Below are 19,771 nucleotides of genomic sequence, written 5' to 3'. Positions count from 1 at the left end.
TTTTGCAGGAAACAATGAATAGCACAAGTGATATGAATCTTCTATTAATAGTTTAAACAAGCGAACCAGGGTAAGAAGTATTCTAAATATGATCACCAATGGATTTTATACAAGTTATTTAATCTTGTGTTACAATTAGCTCATTATGTACAGCATATGAACATTCAGACTGTAATTGCTACAGACATTAGTCACTGATGCACAATTTTTATTATCCTATTAACTTTTTAGTACGCTTTATTATTGTCTTCACCTCAACCGATTATAAATCCCATAACTAGTCCCACTAGATGGTTGCTTGCGGTTATGAACTGGATTTGTTGCTCGGACAGGAGTGACTAATCTTATAACACATAATTTGGCTCAAAAATCTTGATTCGAATTGAGAAAAACTTTTAAAACCGAATTAAAACACATTGTAATTTCCGGATTAGAGGTTTCCAATATCAAATAGAGCCCAGAGTGAAATAAAGGCAGCATTTCAAACCATTGCATTCTGCATTACTTCCAGCAATGAGCTAAGGCTTTCCCCCAAAGGGCAGAACGCTATTTGCCGAGGACGGAGTCTGCCTGTGTGTGTGTGTGTGTGTGTTTGTAGAGGGGGCGGTTTGGTGCAAAGGCTGTTCTTCACAGCGAGAGATGTCTGACGCAGATCTTCGATGCAACTCACGTTTAAAAAGAAAAGCAACCAGTTATTAATTTTCCAGACACAAAAAGACACACACAATCTGTGTGTCCATATTGTAGCTCAGTGTTTTCCTCTTGACTCTGTATACAAAATCTGCTGCTGTCAGTGGTGTGGGACACTGCACTGAGTTTGGTAGGTGAATGCAGGGCTGCCCCCTAGATGTGACAGTGTTGTAGTGGAGAGTCTTGGAGGGGTGGGGGGGGGAGGTAGTTGATCTTTCCGACAGCAGTGACTGACGGAATCCAGCTCCCTGCTCACTAACAAAACCATGCGGAGATTGTCGGACATAAGTCTGCATCTCAGCCAGCTCAAGTATCTCTCTCCTTCGTCCTCTGAAGACCAGCAGTGTTCCCGATCCTTTATGGACGTCAAGGCTGCTTCCAACGGGGTTTCCACCATCGAAGACAGGATCTTACGGATCACGGGATATTATGGCTATTACCCGGGATATTCGAGTCATCAAAGTAAGTGAAAGCTTTTAACATCCAAACTCCTGGTTAACGTTGTGAAAGTGGGAAGGCAGCTTCTTCACTAACAGAGTTTCCAGTGGCGATTATTCTGAAGTTTTGCACTACCCAGCTAATTTGTTTTAAATCAGATTATCTGCCAAGAATTGCATTTACTCTAAAACTTAAGGAATGCAATTCGTCGCGCAATTGCAATTTCAAATCGTTTGCAACTCTCAAGTCCCTATTGAGTTTCTGTATGTTTTGTGGTTATTGTGTATGTTTTTGGGGATGTGGGGATATAACCCAGCATCTCCTAGTAACCAGATCAATTAGGTGATCTCCGTGCATATCACAGGTTGATTGCTCCATTCGGAAGGGGTTTAAGGTGCTGATGAAATGTCCCCTCTGTTTTATGGAGAGTTCGTTCTCCATTAGAAAATCCTCTTTTACATCATTAAAATGCGAAACTTTTTTTTATTTTGCTGCCAATTAGTTTTTCTCTTTGGGTTTGACTGGCAGTCCAGGATATTTATTTGTGTGACAACCCATGGCCAGTGTAACGACCATTCTGTGAAACCGGTGTGTAAATAGAAATTGCAGGCATGGGAGAGCCTTGAGGATCTGTTAACTGGAGATGGGATTGAAATGGATTGCAGCAATGTTACGATAGGATTGTGAAACTAACAATGGACCGAGATAGCCTTTAACTTGGCTTACCCAATTGAGGTGAAACTTAGGACAAACTGACGGCTCACAAAAATATTCGAGGTATATAAAGGACTCATGTTGCTCCAAATCTTGGGCTTCCATCACGATGTGATCTCTCCACTGATATTGTTACGGCCAGTGTCACGATTGATGGTGATTGCAATGCTGCATCTACTCGAGAATGATGTTCAGTAAACGGATAATTGGTTCCCAACGCAATGAAGGTTTTGTTTCGATACAATATTTTCAAGGCAAGGGGGCGGGGCAGTGCAAAGAATAAAGGGTTCTGCCTTTTTTGGGAAATATTGTGGGGGAACCCAGTGCGCGGTGTGAAATGAATGACCCAAGTCCAGTTAGCAGGATACCCATTCAGCACTGGGCACTGTACCGCCAACCCTTAGAGGTTAGGTGGTGATCTGTGCAATACCATAGAATATACTGCCGTGTTTCTGCTCCACACAAGCCTCTTCACATTCTACCCCCTCATCTATCTTAAACATATTCCCTTCTCCCTTATGTACTTTTCTGACAGTATTGCGGGCATATGTTTATCAATGCGACATCTAACAGTGTGCTACACAATTCTACCGGGGCTGCCGTTCGCTAACATTGACTTTAGTGGCGCCTGGCTCGCAATCAATTACACTGGGATGTTAACAAAAAAACCGAAAACAACCTGTAACTGCAGCTATATAGGGTAATCGGTCAGCTGTGATACTTCCATTACTTAATGTTTTATTTACACAAGTGTCTCTATCCATAAATCGTACAGTAGTATGGAATACTGAGAAGGGATTGTATTTATTTTAAATCAATGAATATTTTCCAAGGGTTCTAGTTCAGACTATGATGGCTACAAGCTGTTACCCGACCCGAGATTGGGAGAAAGTTGCTATGTCCTTTAGATCATCTCTGCTCCTTCAATTTAATCGCTGATTATTTTACTTAAGGGTGACCTAATTGTCAAGAGTTAGACAACATATTTAACATGAATATTACAATGTGAAATACAATAGCCCAGAGGAATTGTTCACGTTGTTTCCAGTAAGGTTATTAAACCTATTGAAATGTGGTAAATCATCCAATTTCTCACATTCTTAGTAACATAACAACAGTGTCAGCCAGGGGAGACTTTCAACCCATCCAGACCACCTATTCACACTGAATCCATTTGTGGACAAAACCTGGCTTTGTTTCTCCTATTGTTGGTAAACTGTACCACATATTTGTCATCCTCTGATTGAAAATAAATTACTCCTGCATTTTTCTGTTGTTCTTAATTTCTAAATGTTAGCCCTTGTGTTTACATTCTGTGTACAACAGTAAAGCTTACTTGGATCCGATTTGTCCAAACATGCCATCATTTAAACACTTCTGTCATATGTCCGCTTAGCCAGTTCAAGGTAGTAAATCTTCCCTTATGCATCATTTCCTTAAGTTCTGTGATCAATGTGTTCTTTATGATATTGGCTTTCTGTGTGGCATTGTCAGTGCATCTCTCTCAATTATTTCCATACATTTTTACATTATATACATGATTAAATTTACTTTAGAACATTAAGTTATGTAATGTAGTTTTGTAAAGCATTGTTGAGATTCTGGAGTACCATATGCAGGGAAAAATCTTGAGAAAATGTAAAGATGAATAATAAATGTTAAATTCTCAGGATGTTAAGAATATTGGCTTGTTTGCCTTGGGTAAAGACTTTGAGGGGACTTGATTGAAGTTTTCAGTATTATTATAAAGGAGATTGAAAAAGCTGAATCTTGAAAACTGTTAACTATTGGGGAGAATTAAAAGAGCAGGGAAAATAACAATGAGGCAAACTGCTGGTGGTCCTAAATCAATGCAGTTGATTAACTTATTTTCCCAGCACTTTATCTGAAGATTTCTTGAAGGCCTGCAAATAATTGATTTTCACTCCTACACAAGAGGTTGACCTCTGAAAAGCTAGCATTTCCAGATTTCCACCTTCACCATCCCCAGATTAAATGATTAGACTGAGTTCAACATGACCCATCAGCTAAATACTGGGTTTTGTTGCAATGGTTTCTAAATCTCCTACTCCAAGTTTGGTTGAAACTTTGGAGAGAAATGACAGGGATATTTATTTACAATGTTTCTCTAGGGTTTCTGCTGATGTACCGCTGAATTTACAGTTGGAGACTCGAAGAACCATGTCACGACTCCAGGCCTCTATTTATGTTGTCAATGGCTTCAATTTGTTTTTAGTGCACTGTCAGGTCATGAGCAAAACTGGCAAGGTTGCCCTGAAAAGGTGACAGTGGATTTTGTGTGGGGGGAGGGGGGAAGAAAAAGGGTGAGAAAAGATCAAAAGGGGAGGTCTGTGATTGAGTGACAAAAAGCTCCGTAGTACAAAAACAAAGGCAGTGATAATAGAAGTAATAAAGAAACAAAAGTTGTGACTGAAGAATGCGTGAATGACAATATCCTGAACTGGTGCTGCCCAAAAACAAAGAAAATGGAAGTGAGAAAAAAAATCAAACCAACAAAGAAAAATGAAATAAAATTGAGACAGAGTTCATTATCTAAAATTGTTGAACACAATATTGAGTTCAAAAGGCTGTAACCTGGCCTGTCAAAAGATGAATGCTATTCCCCATCTGTTCCAAGCTAGTGTTGTGCTTTATTGGAACACTGTAACAGGACAAGGATAGAAAGATCAGAGTGTGAACAAGGTAGGGTGTGGAGGTGGCTGGAATATCAATTGTGTGACAGTGAATGCAAACAGTGGTGATGTGAGCAACCTCTGCTGCCTGCAAAAGCTGACTGTACCGTCTCCCATCCAAATACTAACCAGGTCTGAGTTTGCTCAAATTTTTTCAGATTATTATGGCCATAGGTTGCGGCCACTTAATAGGCACCCAGTGATGTGCTAACCTCTAATTACTAACTTGTTGGCCATTAATCTTTTGCTAACTTAACACTAAGTCTGTGGTAAATAATTAAGGGTGAGGTTAAGTAGGTTACTTTCCTATGTTAGTTCCCTCAGCCTATGCCACAGTCCTAGTCTGGCAACTGTGCTCTTCACAATTTAGTGAGCCACTTTTGCTGATGGACATCTCCTACCACAAGGCTAGGAAGGTGTTTGTCTGGGGTAAGGGGAGATACGAAGAAGTCAGGAAGTTACTTGGACAAATAAACTGGAAGGAGGCGTTCTTAGGGAAAAGTACCGAAGGAAGGTGGCAGATATTCAAGGAATGTGTGTCTGGAGCTCTGAATGACAACGTTCCGATGAGACGAGGGGGTTTTGGTGGGTCGAGGGAACCGTGGTGCACAAAGGATGTGTTGAACCTAGTCAGGAAGAAAAGGAAGGTGTACAAGAGGTTCAGGGAATTAGGAGATGTTAAAGATCTTGAGGAGTATAAGGACTGTAGGAGGGAACTTAAAAGGGAAATTAGGAGAGCCAGAAGGGGTCATGAGAAGACCTTGGCGGGTAAGATTAAGGAGAATCCCAAGGCCTTCTATAAATATGTGAAAGGTAAAAGGATAAGAAGAGAAGGGATAGGACCTATAAAAGGTGAGGGGGGAAAGGTTTGTGTGGAACCAGAAGAAATGGCGGAGGTGCTTAACGAGTACTTCGCCTCAGTATTCACGGTGGAAGCCGATCTGGGAGATTTTGTTATGGATGTGCAGCAGATGGAAAGGATTGAGTATGTGAATATTAAGGAGGAGGATGTGTTGGAACTTTTGAATTCTATCAAGGTAGATAAGTCGCCGGGACCAGATGGGATGTACCCCAGGATACTGTGGGAGGCGAGGGAAGAGATTGCAGAGCCCCTGGCGATGATCTTTGCGTCGTCAATGGAGACGGGAGAGGTTCCAGAGGATTGGAGGATTGCGGATGTAGTTCCTATTTTTAAGAAAGGGAACAGAGATAGCCCGGGAAATTACCGACCGGTGAGTCTGACCTCAGTGGTTGGTAAGCTGATGGAGAGGCTTCTGAGGGACAAGATTTACGAACATTTGGAGAGGTTTGACATGATCAGGAATAGTCAGCATGGATTTGTCAAGGGCAGGTCGTGCCTTACAAGCCTAGTTGAGTTCTTCGATAATGTGACTGAACACATTGACGAAGGAAGTGCCGTGGACGTAGTGTACATGGACTTCAGCAAGGCGTTTGATAAGGTCCCCCATGCAAGACTTCTTGAGAAGGTGAGAGGGCATGGGATCCAAGGGCCTTTGGCCTTGTGGATCCAGAACTGGCTTGCCTGCAGAAGGCAGAGAGTGGTTGTGGATGGGGCTTTTTCTGAATGGAGGTCAGTCACCAGTGGAGTGCCTCAAGGATCTGTTCTGGGACCCTTGTTGTTTGTCATTTTCATAAATGACCTGGATGAGGAAGTGGAGGGATGGGTAAGTAAGTTCGCTGATGACACGAAGGTCGGTGGTGTTGTGGATGATCTGGAAGGATGGCAAAAGTTGCAGCAGGACATAGATAGGATGCAGGACCGGGCGGAGAAGTGGCAGATGGACTTCAACGCGGATAAATGTGTAGTCGTCCATTTTGGCAGAACCAACGGGATGAACGAGTACACTATCAAGGGCAGAAGTCTGAGTAGTGTTGAGGAGCAGAAGGATCTTGGGGTCCGGGTCCACAGGACTCTTAAATCGGCCTCGCAGGTGGAGGAGGTGGTCAAGAAGGCGTATGGTGTACTGGCCTTCATTAATCGAGGGATTGAGTTTAGGAGTCGGGAGGTAATGCTGGAACTTTATAAGACCCTTGTCAGGCCTCATTTGGAGTATTGTGCGCAGTTCTGGTCGCCTCACTATAGGAAAGATGTAGAAGCTATTGAAAGGGTGCAGAGGAGATTTACAAGGATGTTGCCTGGACTGGGAGGCATGCCTTATGAAGTTAGGTTGAGGGAGCTGGGACTCTTTTCCCTGGAGAGACGAAGGTTGAGAGGCGACCTGATAGAAGTTTACAAAATGTTGAGAGGAATAGATAGGGTGGACTCTCAGAGGCTATTTCCCCGGTTTGAAATGGTCGCTACGAGAGGACACAGATTTAAGGTGCGGGGAGGGAGGTTCAGAAGTGATGTTAGGGGTAAGTTTTTCACTCAGAGGGTGGTGAGTGAATGGAATCGGCTGCCGTCAGTGGTGGTGGAGGCGAACTCGCTGGGGTCTTTTAAAAGACTTCTGGATGAGTATATGGGGTTTAATGAGATTGAGGGTTATAGATAGGTCTGTAGGTTGGTGGGTGATGATGTGATCGGCGCAACTTGTGGGCCGAAGGGCCTGTTTGTGCTGTAGTGTTCTATGTTCTATGTTCTATAAAAATATTTTGTGCTCTTGTTTGCTTAGAGCTTCTGCCAAGAAATGGTCCATCTGGAGGAGCACAAACCTATTATTTGAGGAGGAAAGTGGTAATTGTTAATTAGTAGGGGATTTCATTGGGTTCAGAATCAATGTGGAAGACTGAGGAACATTCTCACCAATCAATATCTCTGAGTTCAACTTCCAGTGGGTCTGATCTGTAGGACAGGATATAAATAGAAGATGGTGGTTGGAGAATCCAATTGAGTTAAAGATATGATTTTGTGAATAGAAGTGTATCAGGTTATTGCTTGACTCATTTCCCAACTTGGGCACCAGTTCCCAGATTCAAGCGGGGTGGGGGGGAATTATGGTGTTGACTAGGCTGAAATTGTTTCCATCCTATCTTGATATAATGCCTGATTTATTACTCTTCTTCAGTTTTCTGCCCAAAGGCAGGTCTGACCCACAGCACCGTGACTCACCACAATTAGTAGTGCAAAGAGATAAGTCCCGAATTCACCCCGGTTGCAACAGCGACCAAATCCCAACCAACTGGCTTCTAAAGGGGTCTAAGTTGCTATGACAGCATGTTCGTTGCCATACGTGTTGTACTCCAGAACTATGAATGTTGATAGTAGAGGCTTTAATTTTCTTTCTATCACATGGCTGACCAGGAATCCCTCTCACTCTTTCCATCTGCCATCAGTGTATGTTAGAAGGTTTTACAAGTTGACAGTCAATTTCTTTGGGTTAATTATGAATGTACTTTCCTTTGGCCATCAAGTCTCGAGTGGAACATGGACCCAGAGCTTCTGGGTTACCCACTGCAGCACAAGATTCCATATTACTGACCTCCATAGACATTGTTTCCATATTCAGCTATTTCCAGGGACAGTAACAGTCAATTTTCTTGCTTGATCAGCCCAGACCAGGTAAGAATGATAGACTCATTTCCCTGCAAAGCATTAGTCATTCAACTGATTTTCTATGACAATTTGAAGCATTTATGATTACATTACACTAAAGATTATATTAATGTACATTTTTAATTTTTCTTGCTACTGGCCCACAATCACTAAATTTATTTAATTCTATTACACAACTTTGAACTCATAACTATTACATTGTTAATCTTTTGCTTATTGTATAAACTATGATATTATCCAACCAAATCAGATGCCCTCAATGTCTATGTCTCCCATGCCAGGAGAAACTTATATTTTCCAGAGGACCTTTAACTGAATGCTTCTTCAGAGATTCATACACATTTTTACTTTACTGGTGAGATTTATACTTGGAGCTAGTTTTTATCATTGTGGTATCTCCTAATGTCACTCAACAGGTTCAAAAAGCACAGTACCTTCACAACTTAAGAAATATATTTACATTATGAGAGAGATATGTTTAAGATTCAGCTCTGTTTACACAGTGCCGATTTGTCTGCACCAGACAATTCACGTACTGAGAATGCAGGCTAATGATTGATTTTTGTTAGGGGTGTGTTTGTTTTAATCTGAGTTAATGCATTTTGTTTGTTTTAGTTTTTCCCCTGGGGCTTTGGAGTAGGGTCTTGATTAGGTTGATTGACAAAGAGACAAAATCCTGTGTTAATGGGAGGAGCTAAGCTTAGAAGGAAAAGTAACAGGCTCTAGGACTATTAACAAGTAAAAATATGTAAGCCTGTGTTGTTTGCTAACTGGTTTGAAGAGGAGTTTAAGTCTATAAGAGGAATATTGATTAAATTGGAATTAGTAAAGATAGTTAAGAATTGTATCTTGTCATGTTTAAGTATTGTAATTGGTAAAAGTTAAGCCAATTCATTTGTTACAGTTAAACTGTGTTGTTAAATAAAGTTCTTTTGATAAAAGTTTCCTAGTGTGTCAACAGAATCACATCTAGAGTGAAACACCTTATCCTTATGCTAGTGCAAAAATAGAAAAACTGTTGGGATCTAGTTGGCCTTCATAACATACTTTGGGGTTTCTGCTCTGGTACTTTAAGAAAGTGTCCCACAAAACCCAATGTCCTGTACCCTGAAAATGACTTTATTGTCCACTATGGCATAAACTTAGTCCATATATCCTGGGTAAAGATAGGAATAATAAATACTTTTGACACAAAAGCTTGCAAAACAATAAGAAAAATAAGTATTGTGAAACACGCTAAGGTTTCAAAACCAGTCTAGTTATTTGGATATTGTCATCCATGAATTGCTCCCTGGCAGAATAATTTCTGCATAGAGTGTTGTGTTTTCATCAATGCAATGAGTTGGCACTGTGGGCACGTGCATATGTGAGAGAGATTGCATTTACAGTGCATATTCTTTTTATTTTCCATGGTTGAAATGCTTATAGATCTCTCCTGATGCTGTTTGAAACTGTACTGTGAGGTAGCTGAAAGTTGTGCAAGTGAGGTCAGAAATGATTTACCTTTCGATCCTTTTTCCTCCCTATGAAGTTTACTGAGCCTGGGCTCAGAAACACACTTGGAAGTTGATAGGTAAGAATGCAAACTTATAATGTGCTAATTTAAGAACCTGTAGTGCAGCATTTCCCAAATTGTGGGTCATGACTATAGCTGGAGTCTCAGAAACAACTAGATTTGCAATGTCCCCCTCCTCTGACAGTGTGGCCTGTACTGAAACCCTGACAATGCCTGGCTCTGCCCTCAGCCAGCTCATCTCTTTGTTTGAAGAGTTTTTTTTTCTGAGCATTTAAAATGTTTCCCTGTAGACCTGGGTTGAAGCTGGGACTATGGCTGTCAGAGCTGCTATGACCCCCCTCACTGGCCCCCACAATATGGCTGACCTGTGTGTGTGGAAAGAGGAAGAGGGGCTGTGGTGGAGGTAGAGAGGGTCTTCACTCAGTCTTCAGTTACCAGACTATATGGAGAGATCAGCTAAAACCGCTGATCAGTTACATGTTATGCTCTATGCTTGTTCAGAAGCACCCCACTTTCTCTAGGTTGGGAGAAGCATGGCATCATATTCAGGTAAGTTAGATACCATGGGAATTAAATCCATATTGTTTTAAAGCTACATTGTGTGTAGCAGAGTACATCGTGAAACTGCTGCCTCTATATAAAAATTACTTTGTATCATTTGAAATTCTGAGTAAAAATGTAAACATTTATTTGACCCATCTCATACGCCAATGTGGCCTTTAGATAACCTTGGTGTGATGTTGCTGTGGATCAGAAACCGTGATTGCAAATGCGAATGTCAATGGTATGTGCTGTGCCTCAGCAAGGTCCACAAGCTGGAGTGGCCAAGATAAGGTGAGTGTTGTATAAGGATCTGATGTAAAAAGGGTAAATATAGGATTGCAATTTTATATGGGAGATTAATTTGCAATGCAAAAGAACTGGGTATAGTATGCTCACACTGATTTAAAGGGACACATGACCTGGGTCGAGAGGCCAGTCTGGGACTGGATAGAGATGTGTATAGAGACAAGCATGGAGATAGCTTCTAGCTTAGACATTACAAGGCATTTATATAGTTATGAGTAGTCAATAAACACCTTAGTTTATTACCTTAAACTACATAAGACACAGAACCACTCTTGATATTTACTGAACTGCCTGTCTTACAACATAGTGGCAGCTTAAGATGAATTTGATAAGAAAAAACAAGAACTAATGAGAACACTGAGACGTTGCCCATACTAAGTAGAACACTTGAAAGAGGACTTGAAACACTGAAATGATAACCTTGCAAAAACAAATTCAACAAAGTAGATTTTCAATTAAAACTGTATGAACTTCAAGCATGAGAAGTCTTGCGAAATCATTGTGGGAAATTCCTGGAACAGGAGAAAGAATTGTTGGTACATCAGAACAGTTGCTTGAAAGCAGAATTAACAACCAAAACTGATTAAATTCTTGAACTTCAATCCAATCTGAACAGTATGGAGGAAGAGATGTGCAGTATGGAAGAGCAAATTCAGGATTTGAAATCAGGTAAGGAAAATTCGAGGAAACGGACTGAAGATCTAACAAATGAGTTTAAAGACTAAGTCACAGTCAGTCACCAGGATAAGCATTCTGAAAAGAACTGAATGTCCCATTGAAACTTATGAGTTCCACAGAGAACTCTAAAACAAAGACAACTAAACTTATCAAAGTTGTTGCTGAGCTGAATTTTAAGATTAATATGCCTGAAAAAGTAATTGGAAAATAAGAGAGTAATCACATTTTTTTGGCTAAAGTTGTGAAACAAGTGGGAATTAAGGTTTTGTTCTTGAAACGCAAACTTTCACATGCATCATGGAGCACTGCACAGAGGAAGAAAAACAGAATGAATATCATAGAGGAGCAGAGAGTTCACTCTCCCAACAAGAAAGGGGATACACCTATGACCATCCATAATACCAGATGACAAGTTGACAAGGAACAGGGTAATTCCAAAGAATGCAAAAAGAAAATTAAAGACAACCAGCCAAATGCCGGAGTGACCACATCTAAAACAAACCATTACTCATCAAAGAGTACACACCACAACAGAGCCTACCACTCCTCTAACTACAGTAATGACAAGCTCTGGAAGAATTATGAAGTCTCTAGACTCCCTGAATCTGTAAGGAGGGACAAGGGGTAGCATAAGTAAGGTAAATACGTTGGGCAAACATTAATGCGATGTAAAAACATTGGATAAAGTGTGGTGTTGTATAAGGGTATGACTTTGACAGGGTTAATGTGAGACTGGGTATAGCACTGCCCACATGTGATGTTAAGGAATATTTGACCTGAGTCTAGAGGGGAATCTGGGCATGAACAGAGGCTTGAGGCAAACATGGAGACAGATCCTAGTTAAGATTTTATATTGTATTCTGTACATAGTTACAAGTAGTTAATAAACATTTATTGCTAAACTATATAAGACTCAGAACCTCTTCGTGAGACTTACAGAACTAAACAACATCTTACAACAGTGAGCACATAAAATAATTTCTACACAAAGTATTGCAAAACAGTCAGCCATATTTATATGTTGTATTTATTGATGGATATGTATCCATATATGATGTATTAATCTATAGTATGCAAACTTTAATAATTATATACTGAATGTTTCTAAGGACAGAATTTTATGTTCCCCCATTGGTGTGTTTACAGAGGGAGGTGGCTGTAAAATCTTTGGATGGAATACCCACTGAACCCTTGACCGCTCTCTTGCCTGCCCTGATCTCTCTGTAATTTTGCAGTCGGACTCGTGACGTCTAGGCTGGCCTGCCTGCCACTTTATTTGAGGCTCTTAAACAGCCAATTACGTAAGGGCTGTTTCCCTTCGAGCCTAAATTTTCAGACTGGTAGGAGGAGGTCAGTTTGCCAAAAATGACCCTGCTCTGGTCACGGGTGGGAAGGAAATCAAGGATGCCTCAAACATCCTTTTAATAGCACTCCATCTTCCCCCCCCTCCCCAAAGGTCTGGCTTCAGTGGGAACTTCCTCTGCCTCCTGCATCTTCACTAACACCACTACCCATTAGCCTCCCTGCACATGGCCTCATCTCTGCTCCCCACCCTGACATCACCCAAAATGTATGTGGTCCTGGACTTGTGGGAATTATGGTGTGATTGTCTGGTCCCAATCGCCATGGGACTGCAAATTCCTGCCAGACTCGATAAACCTTTTGCTGTCCTGTCAAATTTTCTGTCTCGTCCACAATGATTCCCACAGCAGGAAAATCCCACTTAGACTGCTTGCAGTCCTGCAGCTCTTGGCATGGAAATGGTAAAGAATACTTTGCAATCATCAAGGACCATTCCCAGTTCCAACCTTATGATTGGGTGGGGGTGGGGTTGGGGGGAGACCATTAATAAATCAATGGAATATCATTGGGTCTAGAACACTACCCTGAGGAACACCTGCAACAATGTCCTGGCATTGAGATGATTAGCTTCCAGCAATCAGAACCATCTTCCTTTGTGCTAGGTACTACTCCAATTAATTGAAATGGGGTAACTGAAATCATTTGACATTAAGATTGATACTAAGATGAACATTAATAACCTAGAAGTAAGCAAATATTGCATCAACAGCTTTAAAAGTAGACAAGAGTGTTATTAGAGGTCTTTCTCAGCATGATGGGAATTATAGCCAATACTCAGGAATGATGGTGTGAGGATCTAACAATCACAAACTTGCTGACCTTCAAGGGATGGGAACAAAAATTAATAAGACTGACTGACAGGCCAGGAGGATTTGATCACAGACTTGACCATCCTCCTGCCCTGATAACAGGAACATTTGCAACCTGTATAATTCTACTCATTTAGTGAAACATCACAGAATCCCTACAGTGCATAAAGAGGCCATTTGACCCATTGAGTCTGTGCAAACTCCTCAGAAGAGCATCCTACATATACCCTCACCCTATCGCTGTAACCTTGCGCATTTACCATGGCAAATCCACCTAACTTACACATCTTAGGGACACTAAGGGGCAATCTAGTATGGCCAAACCAATTAACCTGCACATCTTTGGACACTGGAAGGAAACTGGGGTCCCTGGAGGAAACCCACACAGAACACGAGGAGAACATGCATACTCCACATAGTCAGTCACCCAAGACCAGAATCAAACCCAGGTCCAGTACCAAAGAAAAGCTAGGCAGCGTACCTTAATGAATAGCATCTGGTGGCTCTGACAGCCATCATAATGAAGTGCTTTGAAAGGTTGGTCATGGCACAAATAATTCTGGCCACCTAGATTGCCTGGATCCACTACAGTTCGCCTATCGCTGCAACAGGTCCACAGCAGATGCCAAGTCCCTGGCCCTGCACTGAACCCTGGAACACCTAGATAACAAAGATACCTATGACAAACTCCCATTTAATCGACTACAGCTCAGCCTTCAACACCATTATTCCTACAAAACTCATCTCCAAACTCCGTGACCTGGGGCACAGCTCCTCCCTCTGCAACTGGATCCTGAACTTCCTAACCTACAGATCGCAATCAGTAAGGATAGGCAACAACACATCCTCCACAATCATTCTCAACACCAGTCTCCCAGAAAGCTGTGTCCTCAGCCTTTTACTATGCACTTTATACACCTATGACTGTGGCCAAATTTCCCTCCAACTCAATTTTCAAGTTTGCTGATGACACCACTGCAGTGGGTCAGATCTCACACAATATTGAGATGGAGTATAGGAAAGAAATGGAAAGTCTGAACTGGTGCGACAACAACAATCTCTTTCTCAATGTCAACAAAACGAAGTTGATAGTCATCCATTTCAGGAAGCTTAGTGGAGGACATGCCCCTGTCTTCATCAATGGGGACAAAGTAGAAATGGTCAAGAGTTTCGAGTTTTGAGGTATCCAGATCACCAACAACCTATCCCGGTCCCTCCATGCTGATGCTCACCAATGCTTCTACTTTCTCAGAAGATTAAGGAAATTTGGCTTTTGCGTTAGGACTCTCACCAACTTTTACAGATACACCATAGAAAGCATTCTTTCTGGTTATATCACTGCTTGGTATGTTCCTGCTCAGTCCAAAACAATGGATTGTGAATGAAGCCCAGTCCATCACTCAAACCAACCTTCCACCCTTTGACACTGTCTACACTTCCCGCTGCCTCGGAAAAGCAGCCAACATAATTAAGGACCCCATGCACCCTGGACATATTCTCTTCCACCTTCTTCCCATCCGGAAAAAGATACAAAAGTCTGAGGACACGTACCAACTGACTCAAGAACAGCATCTTCCCTGCTGCCATCAGATTTTTGAATGGACCTACTTGGATTAAGTTGACCTTTCTTTACAGCCTAGCTATGACTGTAACACTACATTTTGCAGTCTCTCCGTTCATGCTCTGCGTACAATATGCTTTGTCTGTATAGTGCACAAGAGACAATACTTTTCGCTGTATACTCAGACATGTGACAAATCAAATCAATGCTAACCACTATGCCACCATGCCGTCCAACAGCCAAAACATATAAATATACAGCCTTTGTATCAGGTAGCACTGTCAACGACACCTTTCATCACTTTGCTGGTAATTGTGAGTAGATAGATTAGGCAGTAATTGGCTTGATTCGATTTGTCCTACTTGTGGTCAGGACATACCTGGCAATGTCAATGATGCAGCTGTGCTGGAACAGCTTGGCTGGGAGTGTATCTTGTTTTGGAGCATAAGTTTTCTGTATTACAAATGGGACATTGTTGGGGCTCAAATCATTTCTGTATCCACTGCTTTCAGCCATTTCTTGATATCGTGTAGAGCTGTGATATCACCCAACTTGCGGGTGGGTCACAGGATGTTGAAAAATAGGTTGCCAAAAATGATTCTCAAGAATTGCCTGACCTTTTTTCTGTTTTCTCTCTGGATAAATTCCTGCTGCAGGACAATGTATGACTACACAAGGCAAGAATAACAGGTCAGTGTGTCCTTTACATGCACTTGGTGCCAAGCACCCTGTATGGGGCAGGAGGGATGGCCATTTGATAAAAGTGCTGCAAAAAGGTTTGGAAAACAATGACCTAGAGTGATTCTAATTAGTTGAAGATTAGCATTTATGATGTTGGGGACTTGGGAGGAGGCCATGATCGACCATTAACTCAATACTTCTGGCTGAAGAATGGTTGCAAATGATCCAGCCATTGAACCAAATGAGCAAAGAGGTGAGATGTGTTTATCAATATTTTCACTTTCATTTCATTAAATCTTTGAAATGATTAACGCCATCTTACTGTTTACAGGAATCTCTACAGCAGTGCTTCCTAAACTATTTTCCAATGTGACACTATTTTAATATTTGAAAATTAACATGACCCCAGACACCAAAAATAAAACAGAAATAAAGAAGCATAGGTCTGGGTTTTTCAGATGGCAAAGTTTTCCCTTACCACCATCCAAGGATTAGGCAGTGAACACATTGCCACCGATACTGCCTTCCTCCATATCTGTTTAACGCTTCAATGAGCATTAATTGGCTGGAGATGGGACTTCTGCCCATCAGTGAGGAGGAAGTCCTGCCTCAGAAAGCTATCGGCCAATCTGATAGGCAGTTCACGCCCACTTGCAGTAGGACCCGAACAACATTCAGGCTTGTGTTGATAAGTGGTAAGTAAAATTTGTGCTGCACAAATTCCAGGCAATGACCTCTCCAACAAGAAAGAATCTTACCATTTCCCGTTAAGGTTCAACAGTATTACCATCACTGAAACCCCACCAATATCACAGGGAGTATCATACGTCAGAAACTTAACTGGACAAGTCATATAAATACTGTAACCACAAGAGCAGGCCAGAGGCTGGAAATTTTGCGATGAGTAACTCACTTTGTGACTCCCCAAAGTCTTGCCGACTATCTATGTGGCACTATTCAGGAGTGCGGTGGTAAAGTCTCCACTTGCCCAGTTGAGTGCATCTTCATCTGCCAAGTTGAGTGCATCTCCACCAACACGCAAGAACCTTGATTCCAACCAGGATAAAGCAGCTTGCTGGTGGACACTCCATCTTAAGGATTCACTTCTCTACACAGTGGCAGTAACAAGATGCACTGCAGACACTTGACAGCACCTTCCAAACCTGCAACCTCTGCCACCCAGAAAAACAAGGACAGCAGGTGAATATGAACACCACTGCTTGCAAGTCCTATTGAAGTCATTGCTCCTTCACTGTCACTAAGACAAAAATCCTGAAACCTCCTTCCTAATGGCACAGTGGGAGTACATACATCACATGGAATGCTGTGGTTCAAGAAGGCGACTATCACCTTCTTAAGGTCAAAGGTGGAAAATAAATGCTGGTTAGCCAGCATCATTCACATTCGGGGAATGAATAATAAAAGAAAGATGTAATAACATGTCATCTGTGAAAGAAGACTTACTTGAGTTCTACTACAGCAGTTTATTCCTGAAACAGCTGCTCTTTCCTGTACTCCGTCATGATCAAGGGCACTGCAAAGATGGCACAGCTCATATTTACATTTTTATGTTCTCAAATGTAGATGGAAATTCTCAGTGACAGTTTTATGTTATTCTGAAGAATGTGCAAAGGAGATAAGTAACATTCAGTATTACATAAATGATGTGCTACTCAGTCCCTTGAAATGAACTCTAAATTGTAGGCCTGGGATGAGACAGTATCATGGTACGTGGGAGTATGTATGTGTAAGAGTAAGAGATGAGTGAGCGTATGGGAATAAGTGAGAGTGACGACTGAGACTGTGTGGGAGTGAGAGTGACTGTGTGTGCAGAGGATTGTGTGAGAGACTGAGTGCGTGTGTGAGGGAGTGAGACAGACTGAATGAATGTGTGGGTGAGTGTGAGAGACTGAGATTGGGGGTGAGTACAAGAGTGAATGTGTGGAGGGGAGTATGTGAGGATGAATACAGAAGATTAAGCAAATGAATGGGGTAGGTACGACTGAGTAAGTGTGTGGAAGTGAATACGAGTCTGCTGTACACCCAGGGTGGGAATTTCAGGCTGCGCTCATCCCAAAACCTGTAAATTCCACCCAAGGTTAACGGACCTTTGCATGTCCACTCCTCCTGCCTGCTATGATTCCTATGGTGGACGGGACAGGAAAATTCCGTCCTATGTGTTATGTTCTTACTCATTCATTAAACATACACTCACTCACACTCACCCATCCACATACTGACCCTCTCACATTCTGGCCATTTTTATTGATTACTCTTCAATGTAACAATTTATTGTTCTGACATTGCTGTACTTTTGCCCAGCAATTGTTTCTTTCCTTAAAACCTCAACTTTTTTTGAAATTCATTTTATTGTTGTGCCAAACCTTAGCTTTCCAAAAGTTGCTCATGTTCCTTTGAATGAGAAAAATATGCAAATATGGCTCCCCAAGTGAAAAGGTTGCACAAGCCTGAAGTAATGAATGACCCACAGGCTACCACGGCCTTCGTTATTTTCATTATCACTGTCAACATCTTCCTTCTCTTGTGCCAACCTTTGCTGTAATAGATATAAAGGAAAGGAGTGTAGAAGGTAAGGACAGTTGAACATTTATCCTTAAGTCTAAGTAGACAGTAGAAAATAAAATTTGTTTTGGCATGGACTATTGTAGGGATGAGAAGGCAACAATGTATCTTTAGCCACTAATCTTCACTGGTAATATGATGCTAGCCTCAGCATCTGCCACTGTAAAAGCAGAGGCTGAAAATCTGAAATACAAGTAGAAAATGCTGGAAATGCCCAGCACATCAGGCAACATCTGTGGAGAGAAAAACTGAGTTAACTTTCAGGTCTGTTACCTTTTCAGTATATTTTGCTGATTACCTATCTGTGAATTCCATTGTCTCCTTGTAGGGAATGAGCAGTATGACAGGGATTTGTGGTCTCCTTTCATCGGTCATTGTACATCATTGGTGTCAAGGCTGGTGTAAGAGTATTAGATGCCCCAGCTGACGCTTCAGAGTGTCCCCTGCCAATTAACTTTGGAAAATTAATACAAATGGTCACTTGTTGTCTGTAAATCCTACTCTCACACTATTAAAAATTGTCAGATTCACAGGTAGCTTTAATCCTTGGCCTGCCCTCACTCTGGTCTCGGATTCCCAGTGCTCTGCAGCACGATGTTTCCTCAAAGCCATTTAGTAAATTTGCACAGTCCACACCTGACTTCTCAATGAAATCTCAAACACTCAGTACACCATGTAATTACCCAGGGGCTTTCTGATTGGTTGAAAATCTAGAACTCTTAGGTAACAGGCATTTTTGATTGATTGGCACCATGTATGCCAGAGAATACAAATTAACTGCATTGTGCATTAATAAGAGTTCTGCATTCAGAATAAATTGCATTTTTATAAGGAAAAAGGAGAAGATTTCGATATGCTTGTACATTCTTATTGTTCTACACTTTTCATCGGATATTAAGAAATATGCATTATAATGCATAATATCACTCAGATGATACTGTAAAAATGTGTTCCTGGAACAAAGCTAGTCATTATAAACAGGGACTGTTAAGAGGATGCAGAAAACAATAAATATGTTAGGGACAATATGGCTGAGGTTTTTGCCTGAACAGAGAATTTTTCCATTGTGATGAAAATGGCAGACAAGCCTCGGAATCCTAAGTCCCACCCCTGAACATGGCACTTCCTATTTTCATGGGATGAGACTAAAGTCAGGCTGGGCTTCACATATGCTTGATTTACAGAGGCTGCTGACCATTTAAATCAGCATCTCCCTCTACTGGATTGGGATTTTAGTAGGCCAGGAGTGTGAAATCCAGAATGTGCAGAATAGAACTGGTCTGAACTTGGTGGATTAATTTGCATAGCCAGGGTGTCTCTTTTGAGAGAAAAGCTACCCTTTAGATATGGTGCCAGGACACCTTTGGGAGAGATAAGACACCCTTTGGGATTGTTAAAAATAGACACATTTGTCTGTAAAAAGTGTGTAACTCATTAGAACTGTCAAAGCATTGTCAAGTTATAAACAATCTGTCAAAGAACTGTCAAGCTGTCAAACTACTGCCAGACTGTCAAAGAATTGTCAAAATACTGTCAAAGGTCAAATTGTCAAAGACCTCGCAAGTTGTCAAAGTACAGTCAAAGCTGTTATAGAATGATCAATCAAATTATTAATGAACAGTTAAATAACTGTCAAAGGATCCCAAGTAAGTTGGTATGGAGTAGGTAAAGGCAGTTAGTGGT

The 19,771-nt window shown here is 41.4% G+C and overlaps 1 protein-coding gene across 2 annotated transcripts in view; it reads left to right on the top strand.

Annotated features, from left to right (window-relative positions):
• The first annotated feature begins 956 nt into the window (after positions 1–956).
• Positions 957–19,771, top strand: part of slc35f4 (solute carrier family 35 member F4) — a 218,450-nt gene continuing 199,635 nt past the window's right edge. For both annotated transcript variants that reach the window (XM_080202761.1, XM_080202763.1), the window contains exon 1: positions 957–1,152. In XM_080202761.1, the coding sequence (XP_080058887.1) occupies positions 957–1,152 (196 nt within the window). The remainder of the gene's footprint in view (positions 1,153–19,771) is intronic.

The sequence above is a fragment of the Carcharhinus amblyrhynchos genome, chromosome 14 (assembly GCF_965287045.1).
Source record: "Carcharhinus amblyrhynchos chromosome 14, sCarAmb.v2.hapA, whole genome shotgun sequence".
NCBI classification, from domain to species: Eukaryota; Metazoa; Chordata; class Chondrichthyes; order Carcharhiniformes; family Carcharhinidae; genus Carcharhinus; species Carcharhinus amblyrhynchos.
This window is presented reverse-complemented; position numbering and strand designations above follow the sequence as displayed.